General features: G+C 41.1%; 3 protein-coding genes across 3 annotated transcripts; 1 reads left to right on the plus strand and 2 right to left on the minus strand.

Moving 5' to 3' along the window:
• The first annotated feature begins 989 nt into the window (after nt 1–989).
• Nucleotides 990–2,438, plus strand: LOC107278484 (uncharacterized). The gene is made up of 2 exons (XM_026022253.2): nt 990–1,240; nt 1,323–2,438. The coding sequence occupies exons 1-2, from the start codon at nt 990–992 to the stop codon at nt 2,356–2,358; spliced, it is 1,287 nt and encodes a 428-aa protein (XP_025878038.1). The 3' UTR covers nt 2,359–2,438.
• Nucleotides 2,439–3,138: 700 nt separating this feature from the next.
• On the minus strand, nt 3,139–5,648 carry LOC4351616 (glutathione S-transferase T3). The gene is made up of 3 exons (XM_015762976.3): nt 5,134–5,648; nt 3,984–4,402; nt 3,139–3,909 (listed from the first exon to the last, which is right to left on the minus strand). The coding sequence occupies exons 1-3, from the start codon at nt 5,621–5,623 to the stop codon at nt 3,349–3,351; spliced, it is 1,470 nt and encodes a 489-aa protein (XP_015618462.1). The 5' UTR covers nt 5,624–5,648; the 3' UTR covers nt 3,139–3,348.
• A 3,434-nt stretch (nt 5,649–9,082) lies between these two features.
• Nucleotides 9,083–14,113, minus strand: LOC4351617 (CBS domain-containing protein CBSCBSPB3). The gene is made up of 14 exons (XM_015762616.3): nt 13,819–14,113; nt 13,562–13,721; nt 12,863–12,995; nt 11,683–11,853; nt 11,346–11,424; nt 11,135–11,248; nt 10,986–11,052; nt 10,779–10,884; nt 10,622–10,680; nt 10,417–10,526; nt 10,211–10,338; nt 10,036–10,118; nt 9,698–9,787; nt 9,083–9,582 (listed from the first exon to the last, which is right to left on the minus strand). Exons 1-14 carry the CDS (start codon nt 13,968–13,970, stop codon nt 9,406–9,408), a joined length of 1,629 nt encoding a protein of 542 aa, XP_015618102.1. The 5' UTR covers nt 13,971–14,113; the 3' UTR covers nt 9,083–9,405.
• Nucleotides 14,114–16,661: the final 2,548 nt, after the last annotated feature.

The raw sequence follows: 16,661 nt of genomic DNA on the forward strand, positions 1-16,661 counted from the left end.
GACATGGTTTCCTTCTCTTTCCTCATTTATTCACTTGCCACATCATTTTTTATCCTAGGTGGCAACTTATTTAATGCTATAGACACAATCCTAGTCATTGGGTTGGGAATACCCTTAGAGCATGTATAATAGCAGGCTATTAGCCAGCTATAAACATATTTTAATGAGATAAACGATGAGAGAGAGGAGTAGCGGGTTACAGATATGTAGCCAGCTGCAGCACGGAGCCCAAGACACACTGTGTATATGACAGGTGGGACCATATATTAATAGTATAGTAAACAACTATTGTATGAATTGGCTATTAGATTGGCTATAGATGAATTGGAGCTAGTAGTGGGCTGTACTATTAGACTTGCTCTTATAGATGAATTGAAGATAGTAGTGGGTTATACTATTAACCTTGCTCTAATCGCTGTGTTAAGAGCATGCCCAACAGTCACCCAATATTTGATTCCCAAAAAATCTGAATTAGGAATTCCAAAATAAGAATTGGGCCCAACAATCACCCCCTCCTCCAAGAGAGGCCCAAAAATTAATTCCCTATCATTTGTTAGTTTGCCACATAAGCAAGGTGGGCCTAGTTCGGTACCGATCGATCGTCTCCCTCCCCGCACCAGCGCCGAGACTTCTCCCTCCCCGCACCTTCTCCCTCCCACACCAGCGCCGCCATCTGTGTAAATCGCATCATCACCAGCCAACCAGTGTCCTGAGTGCTGCGGTTTCTACAAAAACGGAATACCAAGGATATGCCATAGCTATTCGTGTCATCAAGGAGGTAATCCCTAGCAAATCCTATTGATCTCTTGTGCCCTAGTCAATATCTGTCTCTATTTGGTTATGTGGATATCTATTGTTGGAAAATATTAAGTTTGATCTAATAATTAATTTTATAGATTGATTATTGTTGTATTCCTGCCATCGGTTCTCTCCATTGCACTTCATCCCTGTGGTAAACGCTCCAACCCTGTGGCAATAAAAAAGAGAAGATGAGTCGTCGAAGTACCCTCCTCCAAATGCTATTGGATGAGGAGTCTTTATCGGATGGCGACGAAGAATTTATTTCTTTGGCGGTTGATATAGTGCACGATGAGTTCGACGATGATGAAGTTCCAAAGCGTGGTGGATCTGTTATAGGTCATGCAGTAATTAATCGGGAAAGATTGGCTGGACATCGGAGATTATATAATGATTATTTTTCTGAAGAACCTACGTACCTCGATGTTCAGTTTAGACGCAGGTTTGTAGCAGTGCTTTGTTTTGACAATATTTGTTTGCAAAATTGATATTAAAAATAATTAATATCGTTAATTACTATGCAGGTTTAGAATGAGACGACCTCTGTTTTTACGCATAATGAATGCTATAGAAGCACATGATGAATATTTTGTGCAGAAGAGAAATGCGGCTGGTGTGCTTGGACTGTCATGTTTGCAAAAGGTAACAGCAGTGTCACGTATGTTATGTTATGGAATAGCGGCAGATGCAGTTGATGAGTATGTTCGTATTGGAGGTAGTACCGTTATTGAGAGTTTTAACAGGTTTGTGGTGGCTATTGATGAAGTTTTTGGAGAGGAGTATTTAAGAACACCAAACGAGAACGACATAGCTAGATTACTTGCTCAGGGGGAAGAAAGAGGGTTCCCAGGAATGTTGGGTTCTTTAGATTGTATGCATTGGCAGTGGAAGAACTGCCCGACTGCATGGCAAGGCCAGTATAAAGGGAAAGAGGGAGTTCCTACTATAGTTTTAGAAGCTGTTGCCTCACGTGACCGATGGTTTTGGCATGCGTTCTTCGGTTCACCTGGATCTCACAATGATATTAATGTCCTTCAACGCTCACCGCTGTTTGCAAAGCTAGCTGAAGGGCAGGCTCCTAAAGTTAATTATAGTATTAACGGGCACGACTACACTATGGGGTACTATCTTGCAGATGGTATTTATCCTTCATGGGCAACACTTGTGAAGAGCATTAAGCTGCCACAAGGAAATAAGAGAAAATATTTTAGCAAAGCACAAGAAGCCGCTAGGAAGGATGTTGAACAAGCATTTGGAGTGCTTCAAGCTCGGTTTGCTATAGTCCGTGGACCAGCTCGTTTTTGGAAAGCACTTACTCTGAATCAGATAATGAGAGCTTGTATAATCATGAATAACATGATTGTGGAGGACGAGCGCGATGGTGATTTTGATCTAGTTTATGATGAGATGGGAGAACAGGTGGGTGGTTCCCATGAACGTACGACCAACTTTAATGATTTTATTAGTCAGTACGAAAAAATTCAAGACAAGGAAGTTCACAACCAACTAAGGGAAGACCTCATCGAACATTTGTGGAATCATCATGCAGACCGATATTAATTTTACATTATATATTCTTATAGATAATGTCATAGATTGTAATAATTGGAGATTCACAGCTTGTTTTTAAATTAGTACATATTGAGCTTATAGTAATTATTTATTGACAATGTGATTTATTGTTGAATTCGATACAGTACAATAGACTGAAAAGGACAGCAGTGCATATCCTTTTTCAGGACTGGATATATATACAGGATATACACCACAAGGGTGTACATCAGAATATGCACTGCTACATATGCAAGCCGATGATAAATTCTGGCATTTTTGCTACATATGCAATTCCATGAACTCTTTGCATATTGCTTTTGTTTTGCATTATGTGTAGTGCGAATAGCACTTGTCAGGGTAGCATCAGAGAAATGAGAGACAGGAAAAGATGGTCCCATAGTGTAAACTCTGAAAATCTGAACTTTAGGCCATTCAAAGTATTTCAGAAGGTAGGCACTTCACCTTGCGATTTATAAGACTAGCTCTGATACTGGGGAGTTAAGGGATCAGCTTGCTAGCGCCTTTTCACAGTTTTATTCACAAACTGAACCTGCTGGTAATCAATCTTCCTCAGTGGAGGATGAGGGACTTACTGGTGCCATAACTGAAGGTTTTACATGCCAATCATCATCGAACATTGCTACTAGTTCTGACAGTTACTTTAATGGACTGAAACTTATTTCAACCCTTGTAAAATTGATGCCTGAATGGCTCTGTAACAACCGGGTTATTTCAGCACTAGTGGACAACATGGACTGAAAATGCACACTATCAGTAACAGGGCCATTTGAGATGAAGAAGCAATTCCATCAGCAACAATTTCCAGCAATTTTGAACAAAAAAACAATTTCCAGCAATTTTGTAGTAGTAGCAAATGCTCCGGCTACATAAAACAGTACCAAAACAAGATAGTAAAATTTACTAGTCCAGTAAGTAGACTCTATAGCTAAAGATCTAACAAATTTTGAATGCTAATTGATGAGTAATAAGACTAATTTATGCTTGAGCTGAACGACGACTTAGAATTTGATTCTTCACATTTTTATAGTACTCCTGCTCCTCGATGCTCATTGCACTAGTATCAGTCCTCAAAAGCTTATCTTCTTTTGTCATTCTCTTGAACTCGAACTTGTCTCTCTCCAAATCAATCCGCTTTTGCTCAAGTGCAAAAGCAATTTGGTACCTCTCCTCAAACTTTCGCTCCTTCTCCGCATCGGCCTCTTTCTTCTTATCCCATAGATAGTCTAAGGACTCTTTCCGTGATAGATCCGAGCGTTCGCGTATCTGTTGTTTCGCCTTCTTCCTCCCCATGGGTCTTCCCTCACCTACTGTATTCTCAGGATCAGCAGCCCTATTCTCATCAACATTACATGCAGGAGTAGATATCGCAGGAGAATCATTGGCGGTCTTCTTCTGCTTCTTGCTTGAAGTTTTACTAGCTGCCAGCTGATTCCGCTTATCATCCCACTTTGGCAGATTCTTTAAAATGTTGTAGCAATGCATGAACTGAAACTTCTTTTCCTCTTTCTTCTTGTACATCAGGCTTGCTTGCACATGCTGCAAATAAATGAACTGAAGTCAGAAACATAAAGGAGACGATTGGAAAATAAGCAACACAAGCAATATATTACCATGTCCTCATGATTGACACCACTCTGATTTCGATTCTGAATCTGACTTAAGAAACCACAATACTTATTGACATGTTCTTGTATAGTGGACCAACGATGTACAAGTGAACTTTGGGAGCGATCTGATTCGAATTCCTTGTTCTGATGAAAGTAGTCATGAATACGTCCCCAATATGTACCGTGAGATTGATCCGTCCCTTGAACCGGATCGAAAGAAACATTTATCCACGCCGACACCAAAAGATTGTCCTCCTCCAAACTGAAATTTTTTGATCTTTTTTGGTTCGGTCTCACAGCAACATTTTCATTCACAACTGGTTCTTGTTCATCATCATACTGGCTTCCCATCTCACTCGAGCCAAAATGGTTGCTCTCATCATTGATCAAGTTTGTGTAATATCGCTCTCGCTTCATATCATCTGTCCATAGATAAAAAATCATAACCTTGTACTTGAGAAAAAAAAAGACTAACAAAAGACAAACAAGTGATAATTTCTGGACAAAAAATGCATTCTGTTATCTGAAAGTTCACATGTAATGGATGGTGACAACTTTGTGTACACATAATATTAATCAAAAGCTGTGCATTCGCATGGAGAGAGCACACAAATGTTGCTAATTTGGATACTGAAAATGACAAGGTTCATAGAAATGTTCCTATATCGATCCTGACAGCGACAAGGTTCAGATAACTGTTCAACAGGTCAAATTTCAGAGCATCGTATATGAAACTCAGTACATACTGAATTTCCATTGTGTCAAACTCAGAGCATAAATTTGATAGCATATTATACTCACTACATAGTGTCAAACTGAAATTCCAGCACAACACCACTGACTATTCTTTCCTGCATGCTGTACATACCCTATATACTTCTGGACATAAATGCAGGATATACACCACAGTGAAGTACATCAGCACATACAGCAGACATACCCTTGTTCAAGTCAGGCAATTTTGCTACAATTGCAAGCATACACAAAAGAACATGATGAAAATTTCTGAAAATGCAACCTCTATCAGATAGTATAAATTAGACAATACTATCCAGATTGAAGAAAAAAAAGAAAGCACAATCAAGAAAGCTTCAGATGTGAAGGAATTCAGAGCATGTAAACTAAACACTGAACAAATCAGGATTGGACTTACCGAAATTGTTCATGTGGAGGAATTCTTCGTCATCTACAGTCCATACTCTGGAGGAACTGCCGATAGAAGCTTCGTGTGAGAGGGGATCCAATGGCTCGCTAGATGTCAGCTTCTCCATGGCCTCGGATGCCTGAAAACCGGAGTAGCGTTGTGGAGGGCGCGCATGGCCGCCGGGCGGCGGTGGGGGCCGCGCATGGCCGCCGGGCGGCGGTGTGGGGCGCGGATGGCCGCCAGGCGGTGGTGGAGGGCACGGATGGCCGCCGGGCCAGAACTCGCCGTACCGCGGAAACGGCATACCTCCGGCCGTCATCGGGACACCACGCCCCGTGCCTTGCAAAAGGGAAAAGGGAGCTGCCGCCGATGAAGAGGACGCCGCCGCCGAGGAAGAGGGTGCCCCCACCGAGGAAGAAGGTGTAGCCGCCGAGGAGCGAGGGCGCGGAGAAGGCTTCGCCGCTGAGGAGCGAGGGCGCGGAGAAGTGCGCGGGAACATTTTCCCTTTGCGCGCGCGAGAGACTGCTTTGCGCGCGAGAGAGACCGACGAGGAAATATTGGGAACAAAATCGCTTCCCTGTTTGTGAGGAACGATATATGCGGACTGAGGAACCAGAGATATTGGGATATTAGTTAGAGAATCTGTTGGATCTGTTTCTTGATCAAAATTCCCTAAATCACAGGATAGGGAATTGAAAAAGGAAGCTGTTGGGCATGCTCTAAGTACAGTGATTAATTGGCGGCGAGATTCCGGTGGTGCACCCGACGACGGTTCGAGTTTGTCGGTCACTCTGGGTTTCGCCCGTGGGGCCCACACCTGTCAGTGACTCAGAGACGCGGTGTGGGGGGCCCTCGTGTCGCCCGCGCGCGACGACGACGTGGAGCGTCGCGGTGGGCCCCGGCGCTGTCAGTGACTCAGGGGTGGTGGGGCCCACGGGTAGCGGCACGGGATGTGATGACGTGTGTGTTGTGTGTACGTACGTACGTGTGGCTGCAAGCGAAGTGGTGGCGATGTGTAAATGTGGGGATGTACTCTTTGCTTCTATACTCTGTACGTGTACTATTGATGTAGAGTAGTATTTTGTACGGAGTACCTTATACTACTGAGTATTTCCACGGTAATAATGTGACTGTATTTTTTGTAGGTGTTCGTACTTGTACATTTGATTCAGGATTTGGTACATTAGAAATGGATCTAATTAGCTCCCGTATTTATCATCACAACTCACAAGTATGCATGCATGGATTTTTTTTCCCTTTTTATGGTAAGGATTTATAATGGTTTGTTCAAGGTATTTTTACTATTTTTTTTTAGGATTCAACTTATTAGATTTATTTTATATGTTACTCGAACATTGTTGATAATGTACTTTCTGTGAGGATTTTTTGGGAGGATTCAACTTATTCTAATGACTGACTTTGTAGTACTCGAACATTGTTGATAATTTACTTTCTGTGTTTAGTATGCGTAGATCTTGAATGTCTTTTTTATTTTAAGAAAACCTATAAATAATATGGCATCATAAACATTAAAACTTTATATGGTTATAGGACAAAGAAGTTAGAGAGATAAGCCTCTATAGGACGTGGCCACTACTTTTTATAGGGTAAAGAGAAAGATATAGCCACCACTCATGAAATATTTTTTCTAGATGTTGGACCTTGGACGACACGGGGGCGGAAAAATAAACCGAATGAGTTAGCCTAACCATGGATAAGGCGTCACGTAAGCATCACATGCTACATACGCTCACCTCCTCCCCTTCTCAATTTATCTCGCACTCCCACTTATACTTTTTTTTTCTCTCACACAATCTCTCCATATCCTTAAGTAAACCTAAGGTTTCCCACACGCTTTCCTTTCCTCTTGCCTCCAACCGTGCAATGATCAGTGTGAAATAAACATGTATGATCATATCCTATCTACTTTTGACCATAAACCAAACAAGCCAAACCATTGTTTCGTTGGTATAAAATTACACCGGCTTTCATTAGTACTCACTCCATCCCAAAATATAATAAGCTAGAATCAAAAGGGATATTTCCTAGTATCTGTCCAGATTCGTAGTACTAGAAAATATCTTATATTTTAGGACGGAAGGAGTAACTATGTTAGACTAACCGATCACAAATCAATAGGAGTCGAATGTGATAGGAAAACATAATTCTATTTTGTTCTTTAATTTTCTTTCTCTTCCATAAATACTTTTTTAAAACACATATAAGATCTATTCATCGATATATTAGACGAAACTACCATAAATGTATACTAGAGTTGCACGATAACAGATATGCAGCAGTGGTCCAATAACATTATTCTGAAATCTAACTTCCCAACAAGGCCAGTACCCATGCTATGTGATCTCCCGGCAATGATGGCCTCATGGACGAGAGGAAGTGGTACACACCACACTAGCTTAGGGTGTGTTTGGTTGGAGGGATATCTCTGGATGGGAGATGGCGATCCAGTTTTTGAGTGTGTTTGGTTGGTGGGCGAGGGAGGATAGGGCGGCCCAAAGAGGGAATATTCCACGAAGATGCTGGATGAGTGTATCCGGCCAAATTGACCGGATGAGGATATCCACCTTAGCTAATCTTGATAATTAGTTCTTGATTAGCAATAATTAAAGTATATTGTTGTTAATTAGTAATTAACTTGTCAAAATTAGTGTTGATTAGATATATACTCTATTTTATTGTTAATTAGTATAAACTATAGCTATATTAATGATAATTAACCTATTTTATTATTAATTAATATGTTGTTTTCATTCAATCCATTCCCATTCACCCAACCAAACAAGAAACTGGATGGCCATATCCATCTAACCAAACAAAAAACTGGACCACCATATCCCTCCAAATATAGATGGTCATATCCTATCTAGCCTTGACCACGAACCAAACACACCCTTATCTAAGCTAGGTAGCACGTTGTTCTCACTTTAAGCTCACTCAATCATGCTCCTGTTCTTGATTTGAGAGTGTGTCCAAGCCATAAGCACGTGTCAACAACCTACTCAAACACAAGATTTTGTGCCCTAATCCTTGCCGCTATCTGCTAATCTATGTGTTCCATGTACAGTCGTACAGAGCACATACCCAAAGTGTGAGATGGCATTACAACCTAATCATTGTGTGGTTAGCAGCTGCATTATTTTGTTAATTTGACGTGCTAACTACCAACATGCTATGCTGCTGGTATATATATGCTATAATCAATATATTCCCTGATATTATTATCATCCCTTAATGAATAGTAGTAGCTAGTACCCCTGTTATTTATTATATGGATTAGAGCATATGCATGCGTATTAATTAATAAAATGTAATGTGGAAAATGAAGAACAAATTAAAATGCAATCATGCTGCTAATCCAAGCATTGCCTTTCAAGATACAAGAAAGGCAGAAAAGGCAAAAGAAGCACGAGACTACACTCTAAGCCAAAGCTGCTGTTGCCGATCGAGGAGGTTAAGAAACTAACTAGCCAACTGAATGAAAAAGCTCACCAAAAAATCCAACACAACCAACATGCAAGATGCAACCATAACTTAGCTTGAGCCACACACCATGCATATCTTCTTTTTTATTATTTTTCTCACTCACCCAATCATGTCTTAATTATCAATCAATCACACAGTTGGTTAGGGGCCACTCTAATCTTACTGGGGACACTGTAATGATCACTGGAAAGTTAAGTCATGTTTGACACTTCAGAAGTTAATACTATTGTTTTAACTTTCTCATAGCTACTAGTGTAGCTTAAAGGTTGAGTTTACTTGAACAATAGTACAAGAATCGGATTACAGATCATCTTGCCTTGTTAGAATAAAGAGACACATACAGTTGCACTTGTCAGTACAGTGACACTGGACAATGGAAAAATGGAATGCATCTCCTCGTCAGTACGGCCATGTTCATCACAATAACTCTCTAGCTTGAACTTAAAGCCAGATAGGAGAGAAGGATCTATTTACTTCTGTCCTTCAAAATGAGTTTACATATCTGTTTATCTGTAAACAAGTACATAAATATGAACTAGGAACATCCTAATGTTTATACATTTCACAGTACTAGTGAAATTTGCTGATATGCGTGCAAATTGAGGAAACAAAAACCAACATAGGCAGATTCTTCAGCCCGGCGTCAGAGAGTTTCAGTGCATCTGATGCAACTTTGGTTGCTCTCCAATGTGTCATTTCTTTGGCATGATGCATAATTAGCTCCAGGAACTGGAAAAAATACAGGTTTGAAAAAATTACCAGTAATTCATGGGGAAATCACACTTTAGCTCGTTTCAGGTAAACCATCACTGCTGCACCGCTGAGAGCGACCACACCAGCCATCAGCCCAACACGAACAGGCGACAACCGACTCCTGCGTGCAGCTGCCAGCTGCTGTGATGGCTTTGTCACCTCTGTGCTGGATTCAGACAGGTCGATATGCAACTTCAGAACCTGACAATGAGATATTCATAGTAGTGAGATAGATGGAAGCAAGAAAAGTTGGAGAGCTCTACGAGTTGCTACATAGAGTAAACTATAGTACCAAGAGTCCAAGAACAACAGATACCTTCAAACCGGACGATTTGGCATGGAGCACGGCACCAGCAAGATCGGCATCAGTTGTCAGTAGCACCCGGTCACCTTCATCGTCTTCGTACTACATAGAACAAACAAGATTAAGTGGGGAAGTGCTTGAAATATTGGCTGTCCTCTAGTAAGTGCCTTAGTGGTGCAGTGCAAAGACAATAATTACAGGTTTAGAGGACATAAATACATGCATATAAGCTCATAGCAATAGCTTCGCTCTCGAAGTAGAGTACATTAAGGCAGCGAATATTTCGTCTCTTTGTTACACATGATTATGAAAGCACTAGAAATATTCTTATGACAAATACTCAGTTGTACCAGGAGTTGCATTATGCCCTCTTCGTCAGTAATACTTAATCTTTGTTTTATAGAAGACGCTAGCTCGTTTAAGCTCTCTGAGCCTGCAGCAAGAGAAAAGAAGTTAAGAACAGTTATGTTTGAATGATATGAGAACAATCAACATACTTGTGCAAACTATCAGGAGAGCAATTACCACAAGTGAATCTATGCACGCGTCCCTTTTGGTCTTGAAGCTTAAAGGCAAACGAATTTCCAATAACAGGGGGGTAAATGCTACTCTTTCCATCTCCAGTTTCTGATGCCAAGAGCAATGATACTTCACTGGGAAATGTAGAAGAGAATTGTATTAGGGGAGAGCAAGTGAGCGAAACATTCAACAAATGAAAACCATCAACAGACCTACGGCTATCGCATTCCTCATCAGGAGACTCCAAAGCAAGAGTAGAATCCCAAAACCTCTGCATTACTGTATTTGCCACATCATTTACAGTGTCATTTCCTCCTTCAACCTACAAATTGAGAATGCATTCAGAAGCTTAGCATGGGAATCTACCGCAGAGTGGAAGAACTATCAGAAATTAAGGAGTTTGGGATAAGGGACCACCAATTGAATGGCTGCGTGGGTAAGTTGCAGGACATCCAAGCAAGCAGCAATTTGTCCTTCTGTTGAGGAAAATGTAAGACAAGCATCAAATAATAAAGTCCCAGAAGATGCTTTGTTATTGTCCTTTTGGGACGCAGAGACATGAATAAGGCTCTACCTCGATCAAGAACAGGAATATGCAAGAACTTTCCATCATGCATTATATGTAGAGCATCAAGAATTGTCGTGTCTAATGTAGCAAAATCTGGGTTTACAGTCATCACCTTCAAAAATAATTGAAAGTAACACAGTGAGTTCATATGCAATTAAACAAAGCTCAGATGGCATCGGAAGAGGCAAGAAAATGTAAATCTGGTGGAGAAACCTTTTCTACTAGGGTCAATTCAGGAGAAAGATTCTGTGCAACAACACGCATAAGCAAATCCTTTGAGCTGCATTTGGATGCATCAGTAAAGTAGAAGAAAAATAAGGAAGTTGTAAATAATAGTAGAAGTACTAAAATAGATTGCTCACGTGAAGATCCCCTGTAGTGTGTTTCCTGTAGCAACAACCACCGAATTAACTCGAAATTCACGCATTTTCTGTGTTGCTACATACACTGGGTCTGAAGGAGAAACAATTGCTACCCTGAAAATTAACAGAAAATAGTCAGAGAAAACTCTCACTATTCATTCTTTTTTGCTAAAAGTTAACAGAAAATAGTAAGAGAAAGCAGTTACTGTACTTTGTGCCCTCCGTGACAATGGTTGACAAAGAAGGTTTGAACATCCTCTCTCTTAGAGTTTCTATGAAAGCATAAGGAGCTGTATCCACAAACAGAGAATACCTTAAATTGATCATTACCAAATATAATTATGATAAACAAACACATATAATAGTCTAGTAGAATATGATATACCTGATAAGTTGTTCGACATATTTTATTTAAAAGATGTATATAGCAACATGAAAAGTGATAATCCATAAAATGTACCATAAATAGTACATGTTATGCACGGTGTACTTTCAGTTTCAAGAGTGAGAAAGAGTGAAGTAATTGATAATAATATCCAGTGCAGTACCTGAAAAGTTGCCTCCTAATTGACGCTCTACCCCTTCTACAGCAGCTGCTATTGCACTCCCTTGTTCTGCTGCCTTTTCCAGTCTTGATATTGCATCGTAAAGGCATTTAGCAATGTCCAGCATAGCAATAACCTCACCATTTTCCACAACTGGGAGGTGTCTAAATTTACCTAAAATATGTATGAACATTTTAAAGAAACTACAGTCAGTATGTTTGTGAAAAAGGGACTAATTTCTAGCCAACCAAGGTCTATGTGTAACAAAGTGAAACAACCAGCCTACATATATGCCACTGAAGTTCAGGGCATACCAAAGAAATCTTAGACGTCTGACGATACAAATCAAGGAATCTTCAATTTCTTTTGCTGGAGATATTGAGATTCCAAGACAGCTAAGATGCCTAACATTACCAAAAAATGTGCTTTTGCCTTTCATTGCACACACAGAAAAAGGGGCAGATTGAGCTGATCTGATGGTGACATACAAAAACAGTATGCGTAACAAAATACAACAAGAAAACATCATATTTTTCATCTAAGATAGTACTTGAAAGTTGAAAGCATGATCATGCAAAGAGAATACTAAGTTGGCCTCCAACATCAGGGCTTTTTTAGTTTTCCTCTCTCTGTCAGCCTTTCGAGGGCTTACCCATCATGTAATTTCTGGATATTGCTTTTTTGTTCTCTCCCTGCTATAAATTAATGGGACAAAACTCCTGCACCCTTTTTCGAAAAACAAAAAAAAAAGGAGAACAAGCAATACACAGCAAACAAGTACTCCATTCTTTTAATGCTCTACTAGGTGCAGTATACCTTCATTTAGTACTGTGAATTATCCCCGTTTCACAAAGCTCTAACAAAATTGACATGTGCCGATTCTCAATTAGGTGCTCCCAATTTGTTTAACCGAGTACTTTATGTTAAGTACTACAATTTAGTGAATCATTGGCGAAAGAATTATGCATCATGATAGCGAAAATGACTTGAAGTGGCACTAGTCACTACAGCTAAAATAATAATAGAAATGACTGGCTAATCTGCTACAATCTCAATCATATGAAAGAACATTTTATAAGATGACAGGGGAATTGAATTTAGCCAGCTCAATTTCACTGTTACATTGTCCCTATAGATGTTTTAGCCAAGAAAGTGTAAAAAAAATGGAGTGCGTCTGACATACCTTGAACCATCTTCTGCAATGCTTCAATGGCAAGCGTATCAGACATGGCATATGTGGGGTTCCTTGTCATGATCTTGGACATGATGGTTTGCTCCACCCGCAGCCCCTCAGCAACCACCCTTGTAGCTACATCCTGCGATTGGAATCCCGAAAAAGAATGAAAACAAGAACCATCTTCATCTCGAATCGTAGTACTAAAATTAGACCAAGTGCAAAGCATGTTGGCTTTTTGGTTCACAGCAGAGTAAAAAGCATAAATTGAACTCCATGGCTTAGTGGAAATCGACTTCACTTTACCTTAACTAATTCTACCTTTTTTGCCAAAACCGAATGAAAAAGAAAAGGCAGAGGAAAAGTATGCATCAATAAGTATAAATGTATAATTGCAGAGACTAGTGAACACATGGTCAACAAAAATGACTCCTAATTTTTTGGATGAAAACATCCAAAATCTAAAGGAGAACAAAATATCTTAAACTTTGACACCCACAAAAAGCCACTTGCTATGCTCCAAACTGAGAATCCAATCCAGGCATCGATGTTTTTCAAAAGAGCAACGAGAAGGTGTCGCATCCGCATAGCATCAAATTGAAAGAATCAAACCATCTTCTATCTTCCAAAATCAGCATCTATAAAAGCACACTAGAAATTCCAAATTTCCAACAGATTGGGAGGGGGCAAGCAAAGAAAATCCTGTACCTTATCAGTGACGATGCCGGAGAGGAGGCCCTGCGCGTCGGTGAGCAGCACGGCGTCGACCCTCCTCGCCGCCATCCTCCTGCACGCCTCCGACACCGTCGTCCCCTCCGGTATCGTCAGCGCCTTGGACAGCCTCAGCTTCCTCACCGTCCTCTCCCCGCTTCAACCAACAGAAGAAACCCCCAAAATCATTCAGCGGCTACGAACCAAAGGAGAGAAGGAACGGAAGGAAGGGTTCGCAGGCTCGGTGTGCTTACGTCAGCTGGCCGGGGGAGGTGGGCTTGGAGGAGGCCTTCCCGTTCCCGTTGGCGGCGGCGGCGGAGGGGTCGTCGGACTTGCGGGAGGACGCCGACGGCGGGCGGCTCCGCGTCCGGCGGCTCGGCGGCGCCGTCGCCGAGGCCGTGCTCATGGTGGCGCTCGTCGCGGGGAGGAGGTTAGCGCGGCGGCGGCGGCGGCGGCGGCGGCGGCCGGAGAGTTGGGAGAGCAGGTGGAATGGAAATGGGAGCTTCGGCTTCGTTTCTCCTGCGACAGCGCGTGGGTTTTTTGCGCTTCGACCCTCCAAGTATCAAATTATTAATGCCCTATATAGGAGTAGTCCTTAATAATGCCTGGTTTAAATTTTATTTCTAATAGTTCTGTTTTTTCATTGGTTTTAGCCTAAATTTTTAACGCACGTGAAACGATAAAGATGGTTAACACATGATTAATTAAGTATTAATTATTATAAACTTTAAAAATAAAGTTATTTGAATTTGTTAAACAACTTTTAAATTAAAAACTTTTTACAACAAATACGTTTGAAAAATGTGCTAACAGAAAAAATATAAAGTTGAAGAAAAGAACTAGGACTTAAAAATTTTAAGTGAAATAGATGGCTCCTATTTTAAGTATAATTTTTATTGTATTTTTTGTTGAAATTATTTCAATTTCCACGATATTCCTTTGCTCTAAGAAAGGTCTTATTGTTTTTGACCAAGAGCAAACTAAGGTTGACCGCTTAATTTCTAACCAAGCAATATTAAAGGGAGCAGCTTTAAGCCTTTAACTATATAATAAATATATTAGTGAAATACTCTTGATTATGAATATAGTGATACGACTTTTATGCTACAAATATTAGTTTGTTTGAATTATATTATTTATCAAAGCTTACAATTTCAAAATCAAAATAATGAATATGGTGTGTGTTCTTCTCCACCAAAAAATTTCAAATTTATGACACCTGACCACATTCAGGGAAGAGAAAAAAAAGAAATAGTGGGACTGATTTAAAACGTTTCCACCAAAATTTAGCACGAGGAGCAGGAGCAGAATATTGTACACCCACCCATTAAACTCAACGCGTGAAGCCCTGAACCGTATCCCACTGTCCCCGGGGTCCCACACTCACGTGGGCCCCACACCAACGTGTTCGTGTCCACACCCGTTCACCGTGAACCGGGTCCACGCAGATCTCCCCACAAATCAAAATCATCTGGGCGTTGTGCGCCGCCGCTTCCTGCGGCGGATTTGAATACTCCCAAATTTTTTGAATCCACTCCCCGCGGGATGAGCGAAAAGCCCCCTCAGGTTTCTTCAAATTTCAAATAGGTCCCTCCAAGTAGCGGGGCCCAGCCGTGGTGGCCCACCTGGCAGTGAGTGCGAGCGTGTCAATTGGAGTGGAAGGCTGTGGTGCTGCCACGTCACGGAGGGAACGAACAGATGGACGGTTGGGAGCAGCGAGGGCCAGCCACAGCCACAGACGGTTGTGGTGGTTTTGGTGCCACGCTGTCATCTCAGCTGATCGCTGACAAAAATCTTGGGCGCTAAGCGACAGGGCTGACACGATCACAAGACAAAATCCAAAAACATCTCTTTTTTAGAGGGAGAAAAAAAATAATTTGTTGGAGTTTTCTTTGAGTGGAAAGAAGTTTATCCACTAGTTAAGATTTTTTTTTCTTCTTCTCACATGCTTATTTGTCATCTTCATTCATTTGAGTAAATTGTTTACACCTTTAATTTTGAGTGAATTTTAGCTAATCATTTTTTAGAAAAAAATAGCTAATTATAGTTCAGAAGAAAAACATCAATGCACCATGAAATTGTACTAATTCCGTCCTAAATGAGTGGATAATTGTAGACATATGCATGCAATATTAATGCTTTGCATTTTTTTGCCCACCCAATAGATCCAAATAAAGAGAATGAGTTCGAGTTTTTTTATTTCTTACACGCCTTATCTAAATACCCTTTTGTAGGGAAAAAAGAAGTAAATTTTACAAAACTACAGATACTTTAATCATGCTATTACAAAACTACAGATTTAAATGTGTATCACAAAACAATAGATTTAGTACCGAATTTATCACAAAACTATAGATTTAGTGATGAAATTATCAAAAAATAGAGTTTATATCCATAACATATTAAGGTTACAAAAGTTATAGTTTTATGATAAAACTATTGTTAAATATATGGTTTTGTGATACACGTTCTTAGATATAGACTAATCAAAATACAAGCAGTTTTGTGAAACTAGAATGAGTTACTCTTACTTGATGATACAATATAGAGACTATACTGAGTTCTTTTTTTTTCCAATTAAACTCTTGTTAACTAATTGGAAAAAGTACGAATTAGCAATCCAGTCAGCATCTTATTTATTAAAAAATATGGGACCCACCTGTCATACTCCTCTTCTCCTCTTCCTCTCTGTCGCTCTTCCTCTCTCTCTCTCGGCATGCGCACGGCGGTGCGGGGATGGTGGCAGACAGCGCGGTCGGCGTGCACGGCAGTGCGGCCGACAGTGGGTCGGTGCGGTCGGCGCGGACGGCGGCAGAGAGGGACGCGGAGGCGGAGGCTACGCGGGACACAAAGGCAGCGGCGGTGGAGCCGCCAGAGTGGCTGCAGACCCTGCCCGTGGCGCCGGAGTACCACCCGACGCTGGTGGAGTTCGCCGACCCCATCGCCTACATCCTCAGGATCAAGCCCGAGGCGTCCCGCAACGGCATTTGCAAGATCGTGCCCTTGCTCCTCCAGCCCCCCGAGGATGACACCATCCGCCGCCTCCTCCAATGCCGCCAACCCCTCCCCGACCTTCCCCACGTGCCTCCAGCAGGTC

This window comes from Oryza sativa, chromosome 12, assembly GCF_034140825.1.
Source record: "Oryza sativa Japonica Group chromosome 12, ASM3414082v1".
NCBI lineage: Eukaryota > Viridiplantae > Streptophyta > Magnoliopsida > Poales > Poaceae > Oryza > Oryza sativa.